Source organism: Schistocerca serialis, chromosome 9 (assembly GCF_023864345.2).
Source record: "Schistocerca serialis cubense isolate TAMUIC-IGC-003099 chromosome 9, iqSchSeri2.2, whole genome shotgun sequence".
In the NCBI taxonomy this organism is placed as follows: Eukaryota; Metazoa; Arthropoda; class Insecta; order Orthoptera; family Acrididae; genus Schistocerca; species Schistocerca serialis.
Window position 1 is genome coordinate 33,282,426 of NC_064646.1, and position 24,862 is coordinate 33,307,287.

The following is a 24,862-nucleotide window of genomic DNA, read 5'->3' on the forward strand; positions in this document are numbered from 1 at the left end:
TGGATAACGGGAAGAGAGGATATATTGAAGAGCAAGTTCCCATCTCCGGAGTTCGGATAGGTTGGTGTTAGTAGGAAGTATCCAGATAACCCGGACGGTGTAACACTGTGCCAAGATGTGCTGGCCGTGCACCAAGGCATGTTTAGCCACAGGGTGATCCGAACTCCGGAGATGGGAACTTGCTCTTCAATATATCCTCTCTTCCCGTTATCCACCAGGCCTCAATCTCCGCTAATTTCAAGTTGCCGCCACTCATACCTCACCTGTCATTCAACAACATCTTTGCCTCTGCACTTCTGCCTCGACTGACATCTCTGCCCAAACTCTTTGTCTTTAAATATGTCTGCTTGTGTCTGTATATGTGTGGATGGATATGTGTGTGTGTGCGCGAGTGTATACCCGTCCTTTTTTCCCCCTAAGGTAAGTCTTTCCGCTCCCGGGATTGGAATGACTCCTTACCCTCTCCCTTAAAACCCACATCCTTTCGTCTTTCCCTCTCCTTCCTTCTTTCCTGATGAGGCAACAGTTTGTTGCGAAAGCTTGAATTTTGTGTGTATGTTTGTGTTTGTTTGTGTGTCTGTCGACCTGCCAGCACTTTCATTTGGTAAGTCACATCATCTTTGTTTTTAGATATATATTTCCTACGTGGAATGTTTCCCTCTATTATAACTATATATATATATATATATATATATATATATATATATATATATATATATATATATTCTTTTTTTTGTGGTTACAGATTAGTTGTGATACTGTATTTATTTTATTATATTGCAGGAGGCAGTTTGATAATGTGAAAAGAGTGTTTAAAACTGTTGAGGAGATGCCTGGACCACTTGTACGAAACATTCAGAAACATTTCTTACTTCATGAGGAAACAGCAAAGTAAGTGCATTCTACAGATATAATGGTGCATTATAACTATGGTTGTTGTTGTTTGTGGTGGTGGCAATGTTTCAGTTTCTGTTGTTGGTATTCGATCCACTTTGGAGACCAGAATGAAGTTTCCTGAACAAACATTTATATTAAAGACATGCCTCAGCAGATTTTGTGCAAAATACTGTACTGAGTCACTGATGTAACGTTGAAAATTTAATATGAAAAGTTCAGTTTATTTTTGTAATTGTGTGTAAATAAAATAGAACCACTGCAATGTTTGAAGTTATGCATTATAATGTGTGATATGTGAGATACAGGGTTACTGTAGAATGTTTTTTTTTTGCACAATTTTTTTTTTTTTTTTGGCGGGGGGGGGGGGGGGGGGGGGGCGGCAGGCACTAAAGAGTTACAGTTAACATAATTGTGTATTATTAACACACACAAAACAATTTTTGAAAACTATGTGCGCTTTGAACAAGGTATTCCATGTGTATCTGTGTGTGTGTGTTTTTTTTTTTTTTTAGTCAGAATACTTGTTAAGCTCCCATGTGAGTTGAAAAGATAACTCAAATATCCACATCTACACTTCACAATAACTTTACAGTGTGTGGCAGAGAGTAATACACTGCCCCTTATTTCTGTGTCCATGTTTGCTTCTCCCCTTCCTATTGGAGTTGTGAGTAGCGTGCTGGAAGAGCAACTGTTAATAAGCTCCTGTGTGAGCTTAAAACTCTGATTTTACTTTCATACTTTTTCTCCAAATTATGTAGGAGATATCAATACATTGGACTCTTCTAAGAATGTATGATCTTGGAATTTCAACAATAATTCTCTGTTAGTGTTTCCCATTGGAATTTGATGAGCATCTCTGTAACACTTTTGTGCTTACCAAACTAAACAATGATGAAATGCCCCATTCTTCTTCGGATCTTTTGTAAGCTGTCGCCTTTATGAGTGGACCACTCTTGCTAAGGATTCTACCAACAAATTATAATGTGGCATCTGCCTGCCCTATCATTAGTTTTATGCAATCATTCAACTTTAAACCACTGTATGCGTACTAAGAGATATTTTATGGGTGTGGCTGTTTTCAGTAACTTCACAGCCTATTGGTGTGCAGTACATTAAATTTGTTAATGTTGAAGGTCAGCAATCTATGCAATGATTGTCAGTTCTCTACAGGCCGTTCTGCATTTCTCTACAGCATCATAGCATTATGATTCCTCTGTACAACCCACCATCATCTGTGAACAGCATCATGGGACTTTTGATATTATCCACTAGGTCACTTATAATCCTGTTAATAATAGTGGTCCTTTAACCCCCTGGAGGTGGACATGAAGCAACTTTTACTCCTGACAGTTTCTTTCAGTTAAGAATGACATACAGTGCTCTATTTGCCAGGACCTCTTGAACCAAACCACAAAGCTGTTTTTATATTCCCCACACTTGTATTTTGTTGTTATTGAAGCAACAGTGCAGATCTGTATTGTATGTGTCCTAGAAATCAACACACATAGCATCAATCAGGACTCCAGTATCTAGTGCTTTCTGGGTCTTGGGGGTGAACGTAGCAAATTGGTTTTCACAAGATTGTTGTTTGTGGAATACATGTTGATTCCTACAGAAGAGATTTTCAACTTCCGGAAACTGGAACGCATGAACTGCATTCCAAAATTCTAAAACGGACTGACGTCAGTGATATAGGCTCATAGTTGATTGGGCTTTTTTGACAGCCTCTCTTGTAAAAGGGAAATGACCTGCACTTATTTGTAATTGTTCGGAATGTCTCATTTCTCCTCCAACATTCGATGGACTGCTGGTAGAAAACGAACACATTCTTTAGCATACTCTGTGTGCGATCACATAGGTATCCTGTCAGGTCTAATCACTTTTACTATGTTAATCAATTTTAGTCGATTTTATATCCTACAGTCACTTACTTTATTACCTGTCAATTTGGTTTTCATGGGATGATTGGAAGGAGAAACTGGAACGATTTTGGAAAATACAATTTAGTGTACGGTCAGTGAATGATTAGGTAGATGGCTTTGATTCATTTACTGACTTGGTGCAAGGACCAAAACTATTATGATTTTTTTCCCTTAGATACATTACAGGACGTCACAAAAAACACTAATCAAGTTTGTTGACTGGTTCCTTACACTGAGAAAAGAAAAAAATTCTAGTAGACATCTAAAATGCAAACATTAAGAGTTATGAGCACTTGTTCTTCTTTATACTATGAAATACATCTCTTCTATTCCAAGCCCATTGCTTTCCATATTTAGTGAGGAAGTGGTGTGGACAAAAGCAAGAAACCAATGCCCAGTAAACATGGAATCTAAAATGCATACCTTAAGAGCAATGAGCACTACATGTTTCACATTAGTGAAGATGATCAAGTGCCCATAGCTGTTACAGTATGCATTTTAAGCTCCATGTTTACTGGGCTGTTTTTCTCTTCTCCCAAAATATGGAAAGCCAAGTCCTTCAAGTAGAAGAGATCTGTTTGACATTATCAAAGATGAATAAGTGCTCATAGCCCTTAAGGTATGCAGTTTAGAGCCCATGTTTACTAGACATTTTTTTCTTGTTCTGTCCCTAAAGCTTGTCGGTGCTTTTTTGGACACCCTGTATGTAAGGGGCAATCGAATGAAAATGAGACAGATGGCAAAAAAGTAAGTAAATGTCTATTATTTCACATGTAATCACCATAGTCTCATACTGGGAGACAAGATGGGTTGCTGTGGGAGAGGAGACCAGACAGCGTGGTCATCAGTCTCATCGGAGAAGGGAAGGACGGGGAAGGAAGTCGGCCATGCCCTTTCAAAGGAATCATCCCGGCATTTGCCTGGAGCAATTTAGGTAAATCACGGAAAACCTAAATCAGGATGGCCGGACGAGGGATTGAACCGTCGTCCTCCCAAATGCGAGTCCAGTGTGCTAACCACTGCGCCACCTCACTCAGTGAGACAAGATGGTCAGTGCCTTCATGCAAAAACGTTTGTGGTTGCCTACGGAAACATGATTTTACCCAGGCATGTACCTCTTCATCCAAAGCAAATCGACGGCCCCAAATATCTTCTTTTCAGGGCTCCAAAAATACGGAAGTTACTTGGGGGAGGACAGGACTGTAAGGAGGATGTGTAACAGCTTCCCAATGAAATTACTGCAGTGTACTTTAAACAATCTTGGGAATGTGTGGGCCTATATTTCATTGTTTTTGAATCATAACTTATGTTTCACGAATGTATGGTGCAGTGACATTGTATCAAAAATGTGTCCTTCTTAGTACAAATTGTTATAATTAAATGTGTGTTAATGATGTCATTGATTAATGCCTTCAAAGGATCACATAAATTAAGAACCGAAAGTGCTGAAGTGTATGGTAGTCTAGTGGATAGAGATGCAGATTTACAATTTGGAGCTGGTTTGATGTAGAGATGGTTCGCACCCTCCTTTTCCCAAATTTAATTATTCACCTGTGCATGTTTGAAAAGATACTGAGAAGGTTTTTATTGCTATAATAGAAATATGTTCTGTAATACACTGCTCAGAAGATTTAGTGGAACATGACTTTGAGTGTGTCATACTCCACTGAGCAATAATTGAATGTTGCCTATGTTACCAAATTTATACCTTTGTATTTTACAAATTAAATATGAAATGAAACATCATTACATCCTCAATAGTTTCCATAAAAAGAACTGAAATGTATGACAAGTGTCAAACACAAGTGGAAACCATCATTCATCCCGTCATCCTGGGAGGTTTTCATTGGACTTTGAGAGCTCCAATAATGTGTATGCCTTCTGTGAACATTCATCACTGCCTGATACCTGTGTGGCATGCTCCGTCTAAGTCTACGGATGTCACCCTGTGGTATCAGTTACCATTCTTCATTGGGAGCCCATGAGATTTCTTGGAGAGTCTGTGGTGTAACAGGGAAACTATGAACATGGCTATCAAAAGTGTCCCACATATGCATGATGGGGTTTAGGTTGGGACTCACCACCAGCCATTCCATTACTTCAATGTCCAGGCTTCACAAGACATCACTGCTGATGTGTGCCACATGGACAACAGCCACCACATGGTCCAACAGGTGGTACCTGGTGGTAAGGTAGCCGAAGGTAATGACAAGATCTGTATGGCTGTCAGCACTGAAGCTTCCACACAGCATCACAGAATCTCGAAAATGTCAACTTCATGGTCAAGCAGGTACCGCTCACTACGGGTCTTGGCACATTAACATGATCGTCACCTTATGTCAGAGAATATCTGGACTCATCTGTGAATGATGTGTTTCACCGGTGAAGAAGTTGCCAGTTCACATGGATGCAGCAGAACAAGGCGAGCTGCAAGACATTGTGTCAAGTAGGATACTCAAACAGGATGTCTGGGTCGTAAGGGTACTTTCTCATAACCTGTTCGTGACAGTCTGATCAGACACAGTGGCTCTTCTAGGAGCCTCTTGCAGTGTTCTGGTGGTGTCCCATCTTGTGTACTGACCTGTCTCCCTGTGGTGTGTCCACAGCCTGTGCATGACACATGGAGAGGGACTGGCAACTGCAGTCTTATAAGTTCTGAACTGCATATAGTGGTTCTTTTCAAAGATTAATGAAAGTGAATTGGCATTAAACCATTTATTAATGTCAGTGAAAATTTGATTAGCAGCCATTTCTAAATCTGTACTTGAGTTGCTATTTATTGCAAATGTTTGTATTATCTGCAAACAAAATAAACATAACGTCTGGCAACATAACAGATGAGAGGTCATTAACATATACAAGAAAAAGCAATGGATCCAAGGTGGAACCTTAAGGAACACTCCATGTAATTAATTCCCGATCAGATGAAGATTGATTGCATACTCCACAGGTGTTTTGCAACAGCACCTTTTGTTTCCCATTAGTTAGAGACCACCTGAATTATTTTGCAGCACTGTAATATTCTAATTTACTAAAGAGAATGCTGTGATTCACACAGACAAAGGCTTTTGATAGGTCACAGAAAATGCCAATAGCCTCTAATTTGTTACCTAATGAATTAAGTATGTGCTCACTGCACATGTAGATAGCCTTCCCTATATCAGAACCCTTAAGGAACCCAAACTGTGACTTGAATAGTGTATTATCTGCAGTCAGATGCGTAAGATGGCTGAACACAACATTTTCAAATGTTTTTGGAAAAGCCGGCAAAAGTGGAAATTGATTGATAGTTTAATAGTATCTCTTCATCCCCCTTCTTGTAAAGATGTTTAACTTGGTTATATTTTCGCCAGTCTGGAAATGTTCCAGTGATAAGAGACTGATTCCACAAATAACTTGTAGATAGAACTCAACTCACATGAACACTCTTCGATTAACTTCACTGATATTTTAACATAACCGCTGGAATATTGTGAAAAGAAAGTTGCTATTCACCATATAGCAGAGAGCTGAGTCGCAGATAGGCACAACAGAAAGCCTTTTTGTTATGACTATCTGTGGCTCAGCATCTCTGCTGTATGATGAATAACTTTCCTTTTCATAATATTGTTACATTCCATCCTGAATGTTCCATTGTTTGATTTTAACCACAAGAATACTTTGGTTTTAAGGCTGTTATGATGGATGCAACTTTTTTGGGAGAAGTGAGTGTCGTTTTCATTTCACTGAAGTTATTTGTAGAGATTGGTCTCAGATATTACTTTGCATTGTTTACTGAGCTTGATAAACACATGCTGCCTGTAACAGAAACAAAGTACTTGTGTAAGATGTTTGCAGCACTACATGCATTTGCTACCAATGTCTCATTCGTATTTAGAGCTACCTGTTCCACTTCCTTTCTGGGCCCACCTGTCTCTGTTTTTACAGTAACCCATATATGAGGGCAGTTCAATAAGTAATGCAACACATTTTTTTTCTGAAACAGAGGTTGTTTTATTCAGCATTGAAATACACCAGGTTATTCCCCAATCTTTTAGCTACACAACACTATTTTTCAACGTAATCTCCATTCAATGCTACGGCCTTACGCCACCTTGAAATGAGGGCCTGTATGCCTGCACGGTACCATTCCACTGGTCGATGTCGGAACCAACGTCGTACTGCATCAATAACTTCTTCATCATCCGCGTAGTGCCTCCCACGGATTGCGTCCTTCATTGGGCCAAACATGTGGAAATCCGACGGTGCGAGATCGGGGCTGTAGGGTGCATGAGGAAGAACAGTCCACTGAAGTTTTGTGAGCTCCTCTCGGGTGCGAAGACTTGTGTGAGGTCTTGCGTTGTCATGAAGAAGGAGAAGTTCGTTCAGATTTTTGTGCCTACGAACACGCTGAAGTCGTTTCTTCAGTTTCTGAAGAGTAGCACAATACACTTCAGAGTTGATCGTTTGACCATGGGGAAGGACATAGAACAGAATAACCCCTTCAGCGTCCCAGAAGACTGTAACCATGACTTTACCAGCTGAGGGTATGGCTTTAAACTTTTTCTTGGTAGGGGAGTGGGTGTGGCGCCACTCCGTTGATTGCTGTTTTGTTTCAGGTTCGAAGTGATGAACCCATGTTTCATCGCCTGTAACAATCTTTGACAAGAAATTGTCACCCTCAGCCACATGACAAGCAAGCAATTCCGCACATATGGTTCTCCTTTGCTCTTTATGGTGTTCGGTTAGACAACGAGGGACCCAGCAGGAACAAACCTTTGAATATCCCAACTGGTGAACAATTGTGACAGCACTACCAACAGAGATGTCAAGTTGAGCACTGAGTTGTTTGATGGTGATCCGTCGATCATCTCGAACGAGTGTGTTCGCACGCTCCGCCATTGCAGGAGTCACAGCTGTGCACGGCCGGCCCGCACGCGGGAGATCAGACAGTCTTGCTTGACCTTGCGGCGATGATGACACACGCTTTGCCCTACGTCTCACCGTGCTTTTGTCCACTGCCAGATCACTGTAGACATTCTGCAAGCGCCTATGAATATCTGAGGTGCCCTGGTTTTCTGCCAAAAGAAACTCGATCACTGCCCGTTGTTTGCAACGCACATCCGTTACAGACGCCATTTTAACAGCTCCGTACAGCGCTGCCACCTGTCGGAAGTCAATGAAACTATACGAGATGAAGCGGGAATGTTTGAAAATATTCCACAAGAAATTTCCGGTTTTTTCAACCAAAATTGGCCGAGAAAAAAAATGTGTTGCATTACTTATTGAACTGCCCTCGTATTTTGTTGCATGGTGTAATTATCTTTTTCTCGTAATAAATATGCTTGGATTTTGGATTACTTGCTTCAGTATTTTGCAGTAGTCTTTGTATTACATTACAGTGCTAACATCAGAGCTGTTCGTGGACAGTAGATATAGTTTCCTTTTTGTTCCACATGAGACCTTTATTCCTTTTGTATTTCGTGGTTTATTTTTAGGCTTCTGTTTGATTTGTTTTACGTTTAGGGGAAAACAGATGTGGAAGTAACTTTATTAATGAATGCTTTGTATTTTCCATTTGAATTGAAAGTATTGTAAACATCTATCCAGGTCATGTCATTGAGAAATCTCTTAAGATTCTTCATTTTTGACTGATTTATGAGCCTCTGGTACTCAGATTTAATATATTTTATATCCTGACAAGTTTCAACATTTAAAATATGATGTTGAATGGCATGATCAGATATCCCATTTACTATTGGTTTTGTGATGCAACTTTTTTCCCTAGATTTTTCTACAAAGTTATTATCAATAACAGTCTCCGAGCATTTACATACCCTAGTTGCAAAGTTCACAGTTGGAATTAAATTGAATAACAGTGTTACTGATAGCAACAATTGCTCACTGACACAGCTTTTCAATAAAAACATATTCAGATCACCAGAAACCACTGTTTCCTTGTTTTTTACTCTGAGATGGAACAACAGAGCTTCCAATTTTGTATGAAGTGGTTTAAGTTTCCTAAGGCTGCTCTGGTGTACTTACTATTATAAAGGACTTATTATGAAATACCACTTATGTAGTGCAAGCTTCTAAGTGCTGCTCTGAGCAAATCTTATTAAGATCAATATTCTTGAAATTAAAACAGTTTCTGACAAATGTGGCAACTCCTTCTTTCTCCATGTTTTCTCTACAGAAGTACAAGGTTGACTTAAGTCCTGTAACATCTAATGTACAAGTATCAGTGGTCATCTGATTTTCAGAGAGGCAGTTGCTCAGTTCTAATTTTTCAATACAGATAAGCAACTCATTAAGTGTCTATTGGCTTCTGTCTCGGGTTCTTCGGCCGACCTTCAGCTAATGATTTTTCTGACATTTCGTCAGCACGAGTGGCTGGCATTGTCAAAGCTTCACCCTCCATTGCCGATGGTGAACTGGAGCCGAGCTCGCGGCCGCAGACTATATGTACCTGGCACGCCAACGTCCGAGGGCTTCTCCGCTGTCATTTCCGGTGCAGTTCTCCTCTTGCTACCTGCGACGGTCGTTCACTGCAGTACGGAAAGCCAGGATCTGTTTATCTTAAGGCTTCCCTCTTTCTTATTGAAACTGTTCATGTGTTTTTGTATTTCTACAGCTTTTCTGAACAAGCGCGTGTGCTAGTGCTTCTCTACAGCCAGAACTCCTGTGTCGGCGAATTTTATTACGTGGTCGGTCTCATTCAGTGCGTGCTCTGACACGGCCGATTTCTCCACCTGCCCCAACCTGCAATGTCACTTATGCTCTTTGATCCTGGTGTTAATTGATCGTCCAGTCATTCCGACATAAACTTTTCTGCATGTGCATGGTATACGGTATATTCCCGACATCACAAGTGGGTCTCTTTTCTCCTTCGCCGATGTAAGACACTCTTTGATCTTCCTTGTTGGTTTGAAAATCGTCTTTATGCCATGTTTACACAATATATGACCAATTATGTCAGTCACTCTGGGAATGTATGGCACAAAGGCTGTACCCAACATTTATTTTTCTGGTTCCTTACTTCACCGAGTGTTTGGCTCTGTTACACTTCTAATATAATTTGTGGAGTACCCATTGCTCCTCAGAACAGTTTCCAGGTGTTGCATTTCTCGTTTGAGGTGTTGCGGCTCACATATTCGCCCTGCTCTCATTACGAGCGTACTAATCATGCCTCTTTTCTGGCTCGGGTGGTGGTTTGACAGTTTGTGCAGGTATCGGTCCGTGTGTGTTGGTTTTCGATACACGCTGTGTCCCAGGTTTTCGCCGTCCCTTGTGACCAGCACATTTAGAAATGGCAGTTTCTTGTCCTTTTCTACTTCCATGGTAAATGTTATGTTGGCATGGAGGCTGTTCAAGTGAAGTCACCGAGCTGTTCTTCACCATGGCTCCACACCACGAAAGTATCATCGACGTACCTGTACCACACCTTAGGTTTGCAAGTCGCCAAGTCCAGTGCCTGTGCTTCGAATTGTTCCATGAGGAAGTTGGCCACCACTGGACTAAGAGGACTACCCATGGCAACACCTTCCAGCTGTTCATACAAATCGCCATTCCACATGAAATAGCTCATGGTGAGACATGCACATTAGATGAACGTCGGCTGAAGAACCCGAGACAGAAGCCAATAGGCAGTTTGTCAACAGGTGGCCACAAAAGCCTTAACAATTTTGAACTCATTAAGCTTACCCCTCAGACCTCGGACATTCTGGTGCAATAAGGATAAATGATTTCATGAATTGGCGGAATTGCAACTGGATGGACCTAATTTTTCTGTCAATTTCTGAACGTCTACAGTTCCAGTTAGGGGTTGCTTGAATCAATTGTGTATACTAGACTTTGCTTCTGGTTGCCTGTTTTATCGGCGTGAATGTCATTTTCAACCTGTCTCTGAACATCGTTTGTTTCACCCTCCCTATCCTAAAAAAGAACTGCTATTCTGTCACCTGTAGCCATTGGTACTTTACCAGATATGATAGTGCTCTCCCTTAAGATATTTGCTATTATTATTCACTAAATAACAACAATTTTAACTTTCATTCACTTATTATTATTTAAACTTAATGTCCCTTGAGACCAAACTCATTGTTATTTTTTCAAACAACAAAAACAAGTATATGAGTATATTTCTTTTCTCTCAGTCCTTTTTAATTAATGAATATTAGGTTTCCTAGGATAAACGTGACAGCTATCATCCACAGTGCCTCTACTTACTTATCTATCCATATTACAAAAATCACCATCACATTCTCTATTCCTTTTCTTTGTAAGATATGCCTTGATTAATCATTTCTCACATACATTCCCCCCCCTGCCCTCCCCCCCTTTTTTTTAATTTCATGGAAGTTTAGCTCTCCACTTTGCATTTTCACTATAGAAAAATATGATGTGTTTCAGCTGTCTTAGTTAAAAGATAGTCTCTTCAATAGCCTCCTTTCAGACTTACTCACTTCAATCAAAATACTGGTTTATGTCCATTTCAACCATACACTTGTGCCTTGCATGCTATAATGTAGTAAATGACTTTCCCTTTTCACAATTTATTACTCTGTTTGTATTGAATTTTCATTCATACTATCACCTAATTATTTTATACATACATTATTTCCTTTTCGTAGTTCAATACATGAGAGGTATTTACCCTGTTTGATTGTATTGTACCATTATTGCAGTGCCCTTACTCAAAAGTAACAGCATTTACATTGTTTTTAATTAATTGATCATAACAGCACAAATTTCTCAAATTTATTGAGATAGAAAATGTTTAGGTTCATCTTTACCATAATGAATTTGTGCTGATATTTTAACCTGCACCACTCTCTGTAATTTCAAATCTCAGATCTGTGGTAAGTCAAATGTGTGCAGAAATGTAAATGCAAAGAATCATCAGTGCCCAGGTAACTTTGATTAGCTTTAACTATTTTTGACAGCACTGCTAGTGTGACTAATAGTCACTGTACAGCTTCTTACCTCTGGAAGAGCTGCCTTATGCCTTCTCCTATTGGCAGATACAGTGTAAATACCTTTTCGTCACTGGTCATTCTATCTATGGATTCACCTGACCAAGGATTAGGCCCTCTCTTCCCTGGGTTCACCTGTCCTTCTCGTCTCTGATACCCTTTTAAAACTAGGTATGCTCCATCTCAAATCTTTAACAGTATGCACAGCCTCTGACCCTTATTTTATCCCTCCCAGTGACGATGTTTCTCAGTAGCATATCAAATCTACTTGGTCATTCCATACGTATATTTCTTTACTCCTTCTTTTCACCAGTGCTTCTTGCAATGCCATAGGTACATATATTCCATTAAATCATCCAATTATGAGCCCTCTCTCATTTTATTCCTCGTATGTTTGTTTTTCTACTTGTTACTTATAGCATTGATGCATGCCGCCCCAGCTAGTCTTCACCTTCCAATAGATACTTGTTGACCATGACTGTCCATGAGGGATCTCTTCATTACTACTAGCTTATAAAGACTGTCTTTATTCTTCATTGTCAAAGTGGTCACACCCCACTCACATCAAAAACAGTGGAAAAATGCAATTTGGAGTGTTTACCTAAGTGAACATAGTCTTAGCCACAGCAGCAAAACAGTTAACTTGCCAAAAGCTTCTTTCTCACCTGCATGATAGTGCGTCATACTCCATTTAGGGAATAGTTTCCTTTTCTGTCTTCCCACTTTTTAGTTGATGTACCTAACATGTGTTGTTACCTGACACCTTTTAGGTCTATATAGAACCTTCATAAGGTGTATTTACTTCTAGGACAGGACAGTAGGAGATGAATTTATGTTAAAGCCAACAGGAAAGTAAGGGTGGAAGAAACTGCTACAGGGAAAACAAAGTATGGAATGCTGCTACAGTTAACGGGTACACCCAACAGATGTCAACCTTCCAAATCTGCAAAGATCACAGATTCTCTGGGGATATGAATTTCTTTAACATGTCGTTATTGTATAATCCTTTTTCTTGACCAGTCTCCGGATCTACTAAGAAAACTGCTTTTGGATGAGGTAGACCCCGCACCATGAGGAGCCCCCTGTAGTGTGGAAAAACTTGCTGGTTTCCTTTTTTAAATTCCAGTCATTAACCTGGAATGCAGGTGTAATTGCTGTTTTGTGGAAGTTTTGTGATGTACTGTCTGCTTGATTTTGAACATTTTCTTCACTGTGTTCTGTTGTTCTTCTACTTCAGTTTCTATTGAAGGTCGTCACTTAAACAGCTTCAGTATTGGTTCACCAATGAAAGTTTTATTCACAATTTTTACCTGTGGTAAACCTGTAGACATATGGAGTTGTTAATTCAAAATAGTTTGGAAGTCAAGAATCAACTGAGCCCCTGGCTTACGCTTGTTAGATCAATATGTTCTGCACATGTGTTAAAACTCTTTCATTACTTGTTCACAAGGGTTAGATTACAGATGATCTTTTGAAATAGCCATATGTCTTTTTCCTTCCATACTAGAAGCTCTTTGAAACTATTGCTTGTAAATTGTGATCCTTTATCTGTGAAGAATCGATGAGGCTTACCTAAATCTTTGAAATAGTATCTGAAACATTTTATTACTGTATCTGGGTTAGCTTGTTTGATAGGATAATAGATGTAAGTGACACCTACTCGACATGTAGGTAACTGTTCAAAAAAATCAGCAGCGGTTAAATGATGTAACATCTTAAACTTCTGAGATATTTCACAAGATCATAGTAGTTTTACTATTTTTGGGCTCAAGTTCTTGAAGTAAAAAAATTTATTCGTATGCCTCAGGAATACCAAAATGTCCATATCCTTATGGATAAATCATATTAGATCTTTTTCAACACTTTGAGGTATGCACAGTTTTGAACTAGGTAAAGTAGTATTAAATCTCCAGAACAAGATACCATCAGTTATCATTCATAATGCTGCCACAGTTGGTAAGAACAATGCCTTTTCACATTGCTGAAATTTAATACTAAAATATTCCTCTGTTTTTATACCCTGCTTTATTCTTAAGGCTAGAGCACTGAATTTGTCATTAGTATAATTTAAGGTTAGAAAATGATTGCAAAAATGACACCAGGTCCTTCAGTCCATCTCATCGACACCTAAATCTTGACCACACATCGGGAACTTTGTTATGAGAGCCCGATATGTAATTAAATTTCTATTTGAAATTCTTGTAAAAACAAGCATTTGGAATTTTTGAATACTCCATATGATAACTACTAGTTCCTTTTCCACATCTGTGTAATCTAATTCATGCTTATTAAGACTTTTACTGTTAAAATGATAGTTTCATGCAACCCAGTTTCAGGATTCCATTACCCTTGAAATAATTCAGAAGCGACACCATATTCTGATATGTTCGTTGCTATTTTAAATGGCTCATGTATCATAGGATGTTACAGTATGGACACATTCCCTAATGCTTCTTCAATATTCTAAGAAGCTTCTGATATCCCTTTGTCACATGTCCACTCCTCCCTACCAGCATGAAATTTGGACAGTTTAGTAGTAATACCTTTCTCACAAAACCTTTTGCTGTGTTTTTGTTAAAAGAGTACAGTACTCTTCCCATGTCTTGGACAGTATTAAAATATCATCTATATAGATAATCGTTCTTGTAAGAAGTCTTTCCCCAAAGCTTCATCTAAAGCATGAATAAATACTGAAAGTGAAATGTTTAACCCAAAAGCCAGTACTTTGAAATGATACAGGTTTCAGTCAAACAAGAAAACTGCATAATCTTTCAACTTTTTGTGGAACCTTACTTGCCAGTATCCAACTGTCAAATCCAGTGAACTGAAATATCTGGCTTGTTCAAACGTAGCTAGCAATTCATCAATACACATAGGTCTGACTCTTTCAATACGTTTATTGAGAGTACTTACATATAGTGGGTGGTCCGGAAAATAGCATTGGCAGAGACTCTGAATATTCCATAGAGAGTGACCTGGTGAAGATAGCGTCAGCAATGAAGCATACGAGTGTGGGATTTGTGTCTGTGTTGAGACGCCATGATCGGCCTCATTTGAACTCTTCCGTAGGGAGGGTGAACTTGGAGTTGGAGTGGCTGCTTAGGACGGATATAGGGTCCCATATTGGTTTGATTCCTGTGGATGCTATCGATAGGTGGGACTACACTAGGCATGGCCTTCACCTCACTAGGAAAGGGAAGGGGAAACTGTCTGGGTTGATTGCAGAAAACTTAAGGGGGGACACTGGCACAAGTGATAAAATACCAGTGGTCACAGGTGTCAGAGGGATGCCTTTTTTAGGATAGGGAAGAGAGATTGGCAGACACACTCAGTTTGAGAAAACAGATGAACAGGAGTCAGATTTTATCATACAGCCTCCATTTAAACAGTGTTTAACAGAAAGTAATCAGAAACTGCCAGTTCATCTTCGCCAAAGCAGTTACAATCCCATTAGTATGCAGTATCAGTTATCTTTATTACACCAGAACACTCCGTGACTTAGAAATAAAGTTGATGAACTACTCATTTGTATCGACGAAATGAATTCATCTAACCAAATTGACATAATCTGCCTCTCTGAACATCAAGTGACCACTGATATAGATATGTTAGACATTTCATGATTTAAGCTAGCTTCCTACTTCTGCAGAGTAGATATGGATGGAGGAGGAGTTGCCACATGTATCAAAAACTGCCATAAATTCAAGAACATTGACATTAATAAATTCTGTTTAGAGCAGCATCTAGAAGCATGTGCAACAGAAGTAGAGTTCCATAACAGATCCTATATAATAATAACTATTTACCGAGCACCTGCAGGAAATTATAATCTATTCTTAGATCATCTAGAAGCTCTTTTGGGTTATTTAACAGGAAGAAACAAAGAAATTTTGATTGCTGGTGACTTTAATACAGATTTTCTAATGCAATCTTCCAGTAAACATTCACTGCAGTTAGTAATGTTGTCTTTCAATCTAACTCACACTGTAAACTTTCCAACTAGGATCACTAAATCCTCAAGGATAGCCATTGATAACATTTTTATAGACAAATCAAAGGAACAAAATCATATCATAAAACCTGTTATAAATGGACTATCAGATCATGACATGCAGCTCCTTGTTTTAGATGTAAATTCTAAGCAGATTATCAAGACTGCTAAATCTGAGTACAGGAGAGTAGTCAATCAACCAAAAATTGAGTGTTTTAGAAAACTGCTCAAAGATATGAACTGGAAAGATGTTTTTCTTGAATGAAAAATATAACACATTCATGAACAATGTCAGTACCATGTTTGAAAACTGTTTTCCTCTAAAAGTTACTCAAATTAAACAGAAGTCTATAATAAAACCATGGATTACACAAGGAATAAAGATTTCCTGTAAGACAAAAAGGAAAATGTATCTGTTGATCAAGAATAGCTCCAATGCTGATGATTTAGCTAAATACAAGGAATACTGTAAAACATTAAAAAAAGTAATTCAGATGTCTAAACAAATGCACTACGAGAAGAAGATAGCAATGTCAGGGAACAAAATAAAAACAGTATGGGATATAGTGAAAGAGCAGACTGGTAGAACCAGAAAGGAACAGGAGCAAATAGCACTAAGGGTAGATGACACATTTGTAACTGATGGGCATAGTGTGGCAAATCTATTTAACAAGTACTTTATATCCGTTACTGATAGAATGGGACTTTCAGGATCAGTAAATAATGCCCTTGAATATCTGAAACTAGCCTTCACAAATAGCTTCAAGTACATGAATATATCACTCACTTCACCAAAAGAAATAACGTCCATAACAAAATCTTTAAAAACAAAGCATTCTAGTGTGTACGATGAAATATCAACAAAGTTAATTAAGGCATGTTCTTGTGAGTTTAGTACAATTCTAAGTTACTTGTGTAACCAGTCAATTATAACTGGGACATTTCCTGACTGGCTAAAATATGCAAATGTTAAGCCTCTATTCAAGAAAGGGGATAAAGAGATACCATCAAACTACAGACCGATTTCACTTTTGCCAGCATTCTCAAAAATTTTAGAAAAAGTAATGTACAGGCAGCTGCTCAACCATCTGACCACAAATAACATATTATCAAGAACACAGTTTGGATTTCTGAAGGGTTCTGATATCGAGAAGGTTATTTACACCTACAGTGAAAATGTACTTAATTCATTAAATAACAAATTACAAGCAGCAGGTATTTTCTGTGATTTGTCAAAGGCATTTGATTGTGTGAACCACAAAATCCTTTTAAGTAAATTAGAATTCTATGGTGTCACACGCAGTGCTGCAAAATGGTTCAAGTCATACCTCACTAACAGGAAACAAAGGGTGTCAATGCAAGGGACTAGTGAATTAAGTCATCAGTCATCATCAGAATGGGAAGAAATTACATGTGGTGTCCCACAAGGATCCATCTTAGGCCATTGCTTTTTCTTGTGTACATTAATGATCTCTCATCAGTTACACTGCCAGAAGTAGAGTTCGTTTTGTTTGCAGATGACACAAGTATTGCAATAAATAGTATGTCAAGTGTAGTTCTAGAAAGATCTGCTAATGACATTTTCATGGATATTAATAAATGGTTTAAAGCCAACTCACTGACATTAAACTTCGATAAGACTCACTATATGCAATTCAGAACCTGTAAGAGGTTTCCACCCAGCATATGCATAAAATACGAAGAAGAGCAGATAGAAGAGGTTGACAGTCTTAAATTCCTGGGATTACAACTTGATAATAAATTCAGTTGGGAAGAGCACACCACAGAACTGCAGAAACGCCTTAACAAATCTGTATTTGCAATTCGAGTGTTAGCAGACATAGGCAACATAAAAATGAAAAAGCTTGCATACTTTGCCTACTTCCATTCCATAATGTCATATGGTATAATATTTTGGGGTAACTCTTCAAGTCAAACAAAAGTTTTCAGAGTCCAAAAGCATGTAATATGTATTATTTGTGGAGTAAATTCACGGACGTCCTGTAGAAACCTCTTCAAAGAACTGGGTATACTAACTACTGCCTCTCAGTATATTTACTCATTAATGAAATTTGTCTTAAATAATATATCTCTTTTTCCAACAAACAGCTCAGTTCATGCATACAATACCAGGAACAAAATTGATCTGCACAAGGACTTAAAAGCACTTACTTTAGTTCAAAAAGGGGTCCACTACTCAGGAACACTCATCTTCAATAATTTGCCAGTAAACATAAAAAATTTAGTTACAAATAAAGATCAGTTTAAAAGGAGCCTGAAAGACTTACTAGTGGCCAACTCCTTCTACTCCATTGATGAATTTTTTAATAGAAACAAATGATGTATTGTATATATTCATACTATTAGTATTATTATTTCAGCTTTTTTTTAAAAAAAAATGACATGTTCCACATCCACGAGGATCTCCTCAGCACGGATCTATGGAACGTAAACTAATCTAATCTAATCTAATCTCTGTAAGACCAGGAACACTCTGCTACCTTACTTAACAACCAACAGTGGATTGTAGTAACCACTTACACTGTGTTCAATTATTTGATTGTCTATCATCTTATTAATTTTTTCTTGAACTGCAGGTCTTGACCTTACAGATACAGGCACGTAAAAATTAAAATGAGTAAACCTAAACCACTGAATTGTTATGAAATGAAGTTAATGCTCTTCAATTTACAATTAATCATGCCTATTACATTGAAGAAAAGTGCATCTCCTGCAAATGTACTTCACTTTAATTGTGCTAGCTTTAAAATCCAAAGAAAGTAAGCCACAACAGCAATGTTAGCAATCAAACAGAGCTATGCCATTTCCTCAGTGACACATTAATTTGTTTCATTCATTTACACTGCGTTCGTGAATCACAACATACAAATTTTCAAAGCAGAGAGATCTCTGGCACCAGCTATAGCTAGAAACTGCACACTCTGACACACTGAAGAAAGTATGTTATCAATTTCACAAACCTCTTACTCCGCTGCACAGTACTTCCTGCTCGGTGACTGCAGTGGGGTGGAGTGAATGACAAACAACCTGTGCGCATGATAGTTTAAAATCTACAATATAGGAAAAGATAGATTACTACTTAACGTAAAGAATACACGTCAAATTGCAGACAGGCGTGATTAAAAGACACTCCCATATAGCTTTTGGCCACAGCCTTCGTTAGTACACACACACACACACACACACACACACACACACACAAAAAAAAGAGCAAAAGCAAGCAACAAAGCAAACACCCCTCACACATACACAACCGCCTACTCCACCATCAAGGGCCAGAATGCGTGTTTGCGCGTGAGGTTGTGCTTGCTTGAGTGTGTGTGTGTGTGTGTGTGTGTGTGTGTGTTTACTGACGAAGGCTGTGGCTGAAAACATAATTGTGAGTCTCTCTTAATTGTGCCTGCCTGCAATTTGACATGTAGCAATCTATCTTTTTCTATGTTGCTGATATTCCTACCTGGAGTTTCCATTGTTTGATTTAATGTTTAAAATCTGTACTTGAACTGCTTATTGTCTGAATTATGGTCCAAATTTTTGTGCGGGATCTATTTATGGGGCTGATATTTTGCGAGTGTGCTTTTTCCTTCTTAAAATAAGAGTTCATGTTGGTGATGTTTTTTTGAAACAAGACAACTTAATGGAATATGAGTAGAAAACATTAAACCACTTTGTAACATCTTCCCCTAGAGAGCAAAACATCGGCTTCTGTTTGCATACAACTGCATGCAGTCACATGCCTGACCAGGTGTTGTGTAAGAACATATTTTGTTTAGTGAAACTGTTTAAGGCTATCAAATATCAGGTACCACTGTCTATGTTCTTGTAGATCTCATGAATACATTTTCATCTTAAGCTTGTTGATAAATGATGAGAATAAATTAATTAGTTTTACTTTTTATGGTCTTAGATTATAGTATTATTAAGGTGATTTAATGGAATTATGAGCAAACGTTGTGATGTGTTGAAATAGATGTAAGTTATGTGTTTATTTGCAGACGCTACGCTGCTGTTGTCTTTATAGGACTGGCTCGCTTTGAGACAGGAAAACGCAAGCTGCAACATCTAGTACTGTCTGATTTTGAACACTGTGCTCATGCTATCATGGGAAGTTGGACATATCGAGATCCAGGGACAGAACATGATCACACTGACCTAGACAGAGAGTTCTTGCTTGACCTGCGTGAACTCAGATGCCTGCAGGATAAAGAGAAAGAACATAAGCAGTAAGTATAACTGTTGTGACAGTAAGTGTAACTGTTGTGACAGTAAGTGTAACTGTTGTGATACTTATATCTTAGAAATTCCCTTATTCCTGTGGTGAGGTTTTGGTTGATACATACAGTTTGTTCCTACATTTTCATTCTTGTATGATTTTAGAAAACCCATATTTCATAATATAAAATATTTTTATAACAATTAAAACTCCAGGTAGGAATATCAGCTATGTAGGGTTGCTATTTACCATAAAGATAACACACTAAGTTGCAGACAGGCACAATTAAGAACTTATGTATAAGTTTTCGACCAAGACCTTCATCAAAAATGTTATTGGTATTAATACCAACCAGCCGTCCACCAGGATGAATGGCCACTGCGAAACTATGGCCAAGAGCAAAGTAGACCATCCTGTGGCGCAACATGGTAGATTTCAATGGCAGTTTCACTACCCAAGCCATCTCCCATCTCTGATAACATACTGTCCTCACACCCTCCACCCATCAGTTTCCACCGCCTCTGCCCTATCATCTCCTCCCCATTCTCATTTCCTACCCTCTTTGTTTGCCAGTCCCTGCCAGTGCACCCACCCACTTTCCCCACTCCTCTCCTTTTTCACTCCATTTTCCCCACAACCCTGCCCCACAAGGTGGTGATGCTACGCCTGTTGGCATTCCAGTTCCTGCCCATTCCTCCATGCAGCACTCCTCTCTTCCTCCATCCGTGCACTGCTAACGTGTCCCCTTCACCTTGCCCACCCCTTCCATATTGTTGCATTCTGGTCTTAGATGCTGGAGTTGGTGATCATGTATGCGTGAGGTGTGCTTGCTTGTGTGAATGAATGGTGTATGTTTATCTTTTTCCTATGAAGGTTGTGGCCAAAATCTTATGAGTAAGTGACTTTTTATTGTGCCTGTCTGCAACTTAGCATGTTATGTTTCCTATAGGTATCAATCTGTCCCTTCCTACATTGTTTTTACAACAATTTGTTTATAAGTATATCTTTACTGACATCAGTGCTGATACAGTTGAACTGTTTGTTACTGATAATGTAACTAACTATAGAAGAATGCTGATGATCAGATGGGTAGATTGGTTAACCATTGAAGAGCTGCTGAATAAAACTGGAGGAAAAAGAACTTTATGGCACACTGTAACTTAAAGAAGGGATCAGTTGATAGGACACCTCTTGAGGCCCAGGGAGTTATACATTTGGTAATCGAGAGAAGTGTGAGGGCTGCAAATTGAAGAGAAGAACCGAGGCTCGATGACAGTAAGCAGGTTCAAATGGCGTTGCAGCAGCTGTGTTGAGAGGAAGAGGCCTGCATCGGATAAGCTAATGTCGAGAGCCGCATCAAACTAGTTTTCGGACTGATGGCTGCAAGATAAACACTCTGTAACTAAACAGTAGACTGCAGCCCGTTTTATCTGATAATGAATAAGTATATTCAGAATATTTGGCCTTGTAGTCCATTTTCCATAGACTTTGTAATTTCCATCATTTTATCCTTGACTATAGAAAATACTTTTTGAAAAGATGTCTAGTGCATTTAGAGAAGTCTTGTTGAGACTAAAAGATATTTACACTAGGAAGAAGGCACACAACCAAGAATCCATATTTTGAGAAAGACAGGTTTCGTTGGTGAGTAGGATTAATTACTGCTAGAGTAGGATTGATTACTGTTATTTTCAGTTGTGGATCTACTATGCTTTTTTAGTGTCGGAATGCCTCTAGACTTGAGTTACATCTTGTTAATCTCGCCAGATATCTAATAGCTTTGAATATACTCTTCGGTAGAGGTGCTTGGTTAATCACTGCAGGCTTAAATCCCTCAAGAACCACAGAACACAGATATTAAATTTCAATGCAAGTTGATTTCTTTGTGTCTTTTTATTTACACAACAGTTTTATTAATATATACGTCTTAAAACAAGCCGTGAATTCAAATAGACAAGTCAGATACACGATGCTATATTTCAGTGTTGTCACCAAGTCTCTGTAAACAACAGTCACAATGTCTAACACTTTGGACGACTTAAAGTGGTGAAGTATGTGAGCAAAATCCCAATTCTTTAACGATAAACTTACTTGAGATGGTCGATCGACTTTCCTTGCTACCCCCTGCGGGTTCGGGGGTAAGAATAGGCCCGCGGTATTCCTGCCTGTCGTACGAGGCGACTAAAAGGAGTCTCAAATGTTTCGGCTGTATGTGATGGTCCCCTCTCGGGTTTGACCTCCATCTTTCTAAATTATTCCGAAGAGCGAGCCAATTGGGGAAGGGCGCCTTACATGGTGCACTGTATCCATCTTGCGTTGAGACCTCTAGCCGGCTTTTTCGTCGTTGCACTGGGGTCCCGCTCGTTTTCCATCTCTTGGGCGAGGATCCGTCCCTGGGTGCGATTCCCACGCTGCAATCTGCAGTGTTTCTTTTACCTGCGACGACGACCTTGGACAGTTTTGCACCTAAGATACAGCACGGTAGCCAGCCCGTTGTGGTGGGGCTGCCATGTACCCTCTTGGTTGTAGCCCCCTGACAACACAGGGATCGCTCTACTGATGCCTGCGCCGTTAACTCCCCACGTATGCCAAGGAGTAGATGCCCATCTCCTTGGGGCATCAGGACTCCCGGCAATGGCCGTCCTGTCAGGTGGCTATTGCTGCGGCTGGGTGGCGCCCGTGGGGAGGGCCCTTGGTCGGAGTAGGTGGCATCAGGGCGGATGACCCGCAATGAAGCGTGGTACATTATCTCTCGCTGGCGGCCAGCCGCCAGCAGTCTCTAAGCGTTCTCGGGCTCAATTTAATGCTGAAAAGTACAATCCGAAAACGTTCCCCTCTCTGGCCACGCCGTGGGAGGAACGTAAATCTCAGGATGGCAGTAGCAATTATTCGCCCCGATTCTTAGTTTGTACGAGAGCTGATGGGGAGTCTTTTCTCTCCACAAAGCCTCAGTTCTTCGTTGAGCATTTAGAGGACAAGTTTGGGGAGGTGGAGGGCTTGTCAAAAATGCGCTCTGGATCGGTCCTGATCCAAACGGCATCCTCTGCCCAGTCACGACGGTTACTTGCTTCTGACAAGTTGGGGGATGTTGCTGTTACGATCGCACCGCATAAGAGTTTAAATATGGTCCAGGGAGTTATTTACCATAAGGACCTTCTTTTGCAGTCTGATGACGAGCTGCGCGCCAACTTGGAGCGCAGAGGTGTACATTTCGTCCGGCGCGTTCATCGGGGTCCGAAGGAAAATCAGATAGCTACCGGTGCCTTCATCTTGGCCTTCGAGGGTGATATGTTACCGGAAAAGGTCAAGGTGATGGTCTACCAATGTGACGTCAGGCCCTATATTCCTCCCCCGATGCGGTGCTTCAAGTGCTGGAAGTTCGGCCATATGTCTTCCCACTGCACTTCCAGCCTCACGTGTCGAGATTGCGGACGCCTGTCTCATCCCGATACTCCATGTGCCCCGCCTCCCATCTGTGTCAACTGCGGGGAGCATCATTCACCTTGCTCGCCAGACTGCAGAATCTTCCAGAAAGAACGCAAAATCATGGAATATAAGACCCTGGACCGAGTGACTTATACTGAGGCCAAAAGGAAATACGACCGATTACATCCCGTGAGAATGACATCATCCTACGCCGCTGCTACAACACCTGTGCTCGCCCCATCAGTTTCGCGACTTCCGGCCGGATCGTTGAGTGGTACAACTCCTCCTGCCCCCTTGCCAGTGGGGGGCTCTACCCACCGGGTTGCTCCTGCGCCACCTACCTCAGGGGTAACACCATCCCCCCCATCAGGGACGTCCGTCCCTGCTTCTAAGCCGGAGAAGTGTCCAACTTCTTCGGCTTCTCACGCTCGCAAGGGGTCCCTCGGGTCCCTCCCTTCCCAGGTTTCCACCAGTGGGAAGGCTGACGACCGACAGTGGCGTAAGTGCCCGCAATCAGCTGGTCGACGGGCTTCACGATCCTCCTCAGTCCCGGAGACTGAATCGGTGAAGCACTCCCAGCCAGTTAAACCCAAGGAGCAGCGTGAGAAATAAAAGAAGAAGAGCTCTAAGCCCAAGGAACTCGCGGTGGCAGCCACCCCACTGCCACCTTCCAGCTCTGCGTCTGAGGACGAGGTGGAGATCCTGGCGTCCGCTGAGGACCTGGATCTCGCCGGTCCCTCAGACGCCATGGATAGCGCTAGCACGGGTGCTCCATCGGAGGCAGCAGGTGACCCAGCGGCGTAATCTGCCTTCCCAGTCCCGTCACGCCTTTCTCCGCCATGGACAATACCATCCTCCAGTGGAACTGCAGCGGTTTCTTCCACCATCTAGCTGAGCTCCGCCAGCTTATCAGCCTTCATCCTTTCCTTTGCATTGCTCTGCAGGAAACTTGGTTTCCGGCAATGCGAACCCCCGCCCTCCGTGGCTGTCGGGGTTATTATAAGAACCGAGCAGCTTATGAAAGGGTGTCTGGTGGCGTCTGCATATATGTCCCTCACACTCTGCACAGCGAGTCTGTCCCTCTACAGACGCCTTTAGAGGCTGTCGTTGTACGCGTGTGGACGCCACAGACTATTACCGTCTGCAGTCTTTACCTTCCACCGGATGGTGATGTCTCGCAGCATGTCCTGGCTGCACTGGTCGCCCAATTGCCGCCACCTTTCTTGCTATTGGGCGACTTCAACGCCCATAACCCTCTGTGGGGTGGGTCAGTGGCCACAGGTCGAGGCGCCATCGTTGAGCATTTATTGTCGCAGCTCGATCTCTCGCTGTTAAATGATGGTGCCTTCACACACTTCAGTGTGGCGCATGGCACCTACTCCGCCATTGACCTTTCCATCTGTAGCCATAGCCTCTTACCGTCTGTCCAATGGAGTGT

The 24,862-nt window shown here is 40.6% G+C and overlaps 1 protein-coding gene across 1 annotated transcript in view; it reads left to right on the plus strand.

Moving 5' to 3' along the window:
- The window catches only part of LOC126419301 (acidic fibroblast growth factor intracellular-binding protein), a 101,129-nt gene that overhangs the window by 31,325 nt on the left and 44,942 nt on the right, over window positions 1-24,862 (plus strand). The window contains exons 5-6 of the mRNA XM_050086476.1: window positions 784-891; window positions 19,781-20,008. Coding sequence (XP_049942433.1) covers window positions 784-891; window positions 19,781-20,008 — 336 coding nt within the window. The remainder of the gene's footprint in view (window positions 1-783; window positions 892-19,780; window positions 20,009-24,862) is intronic.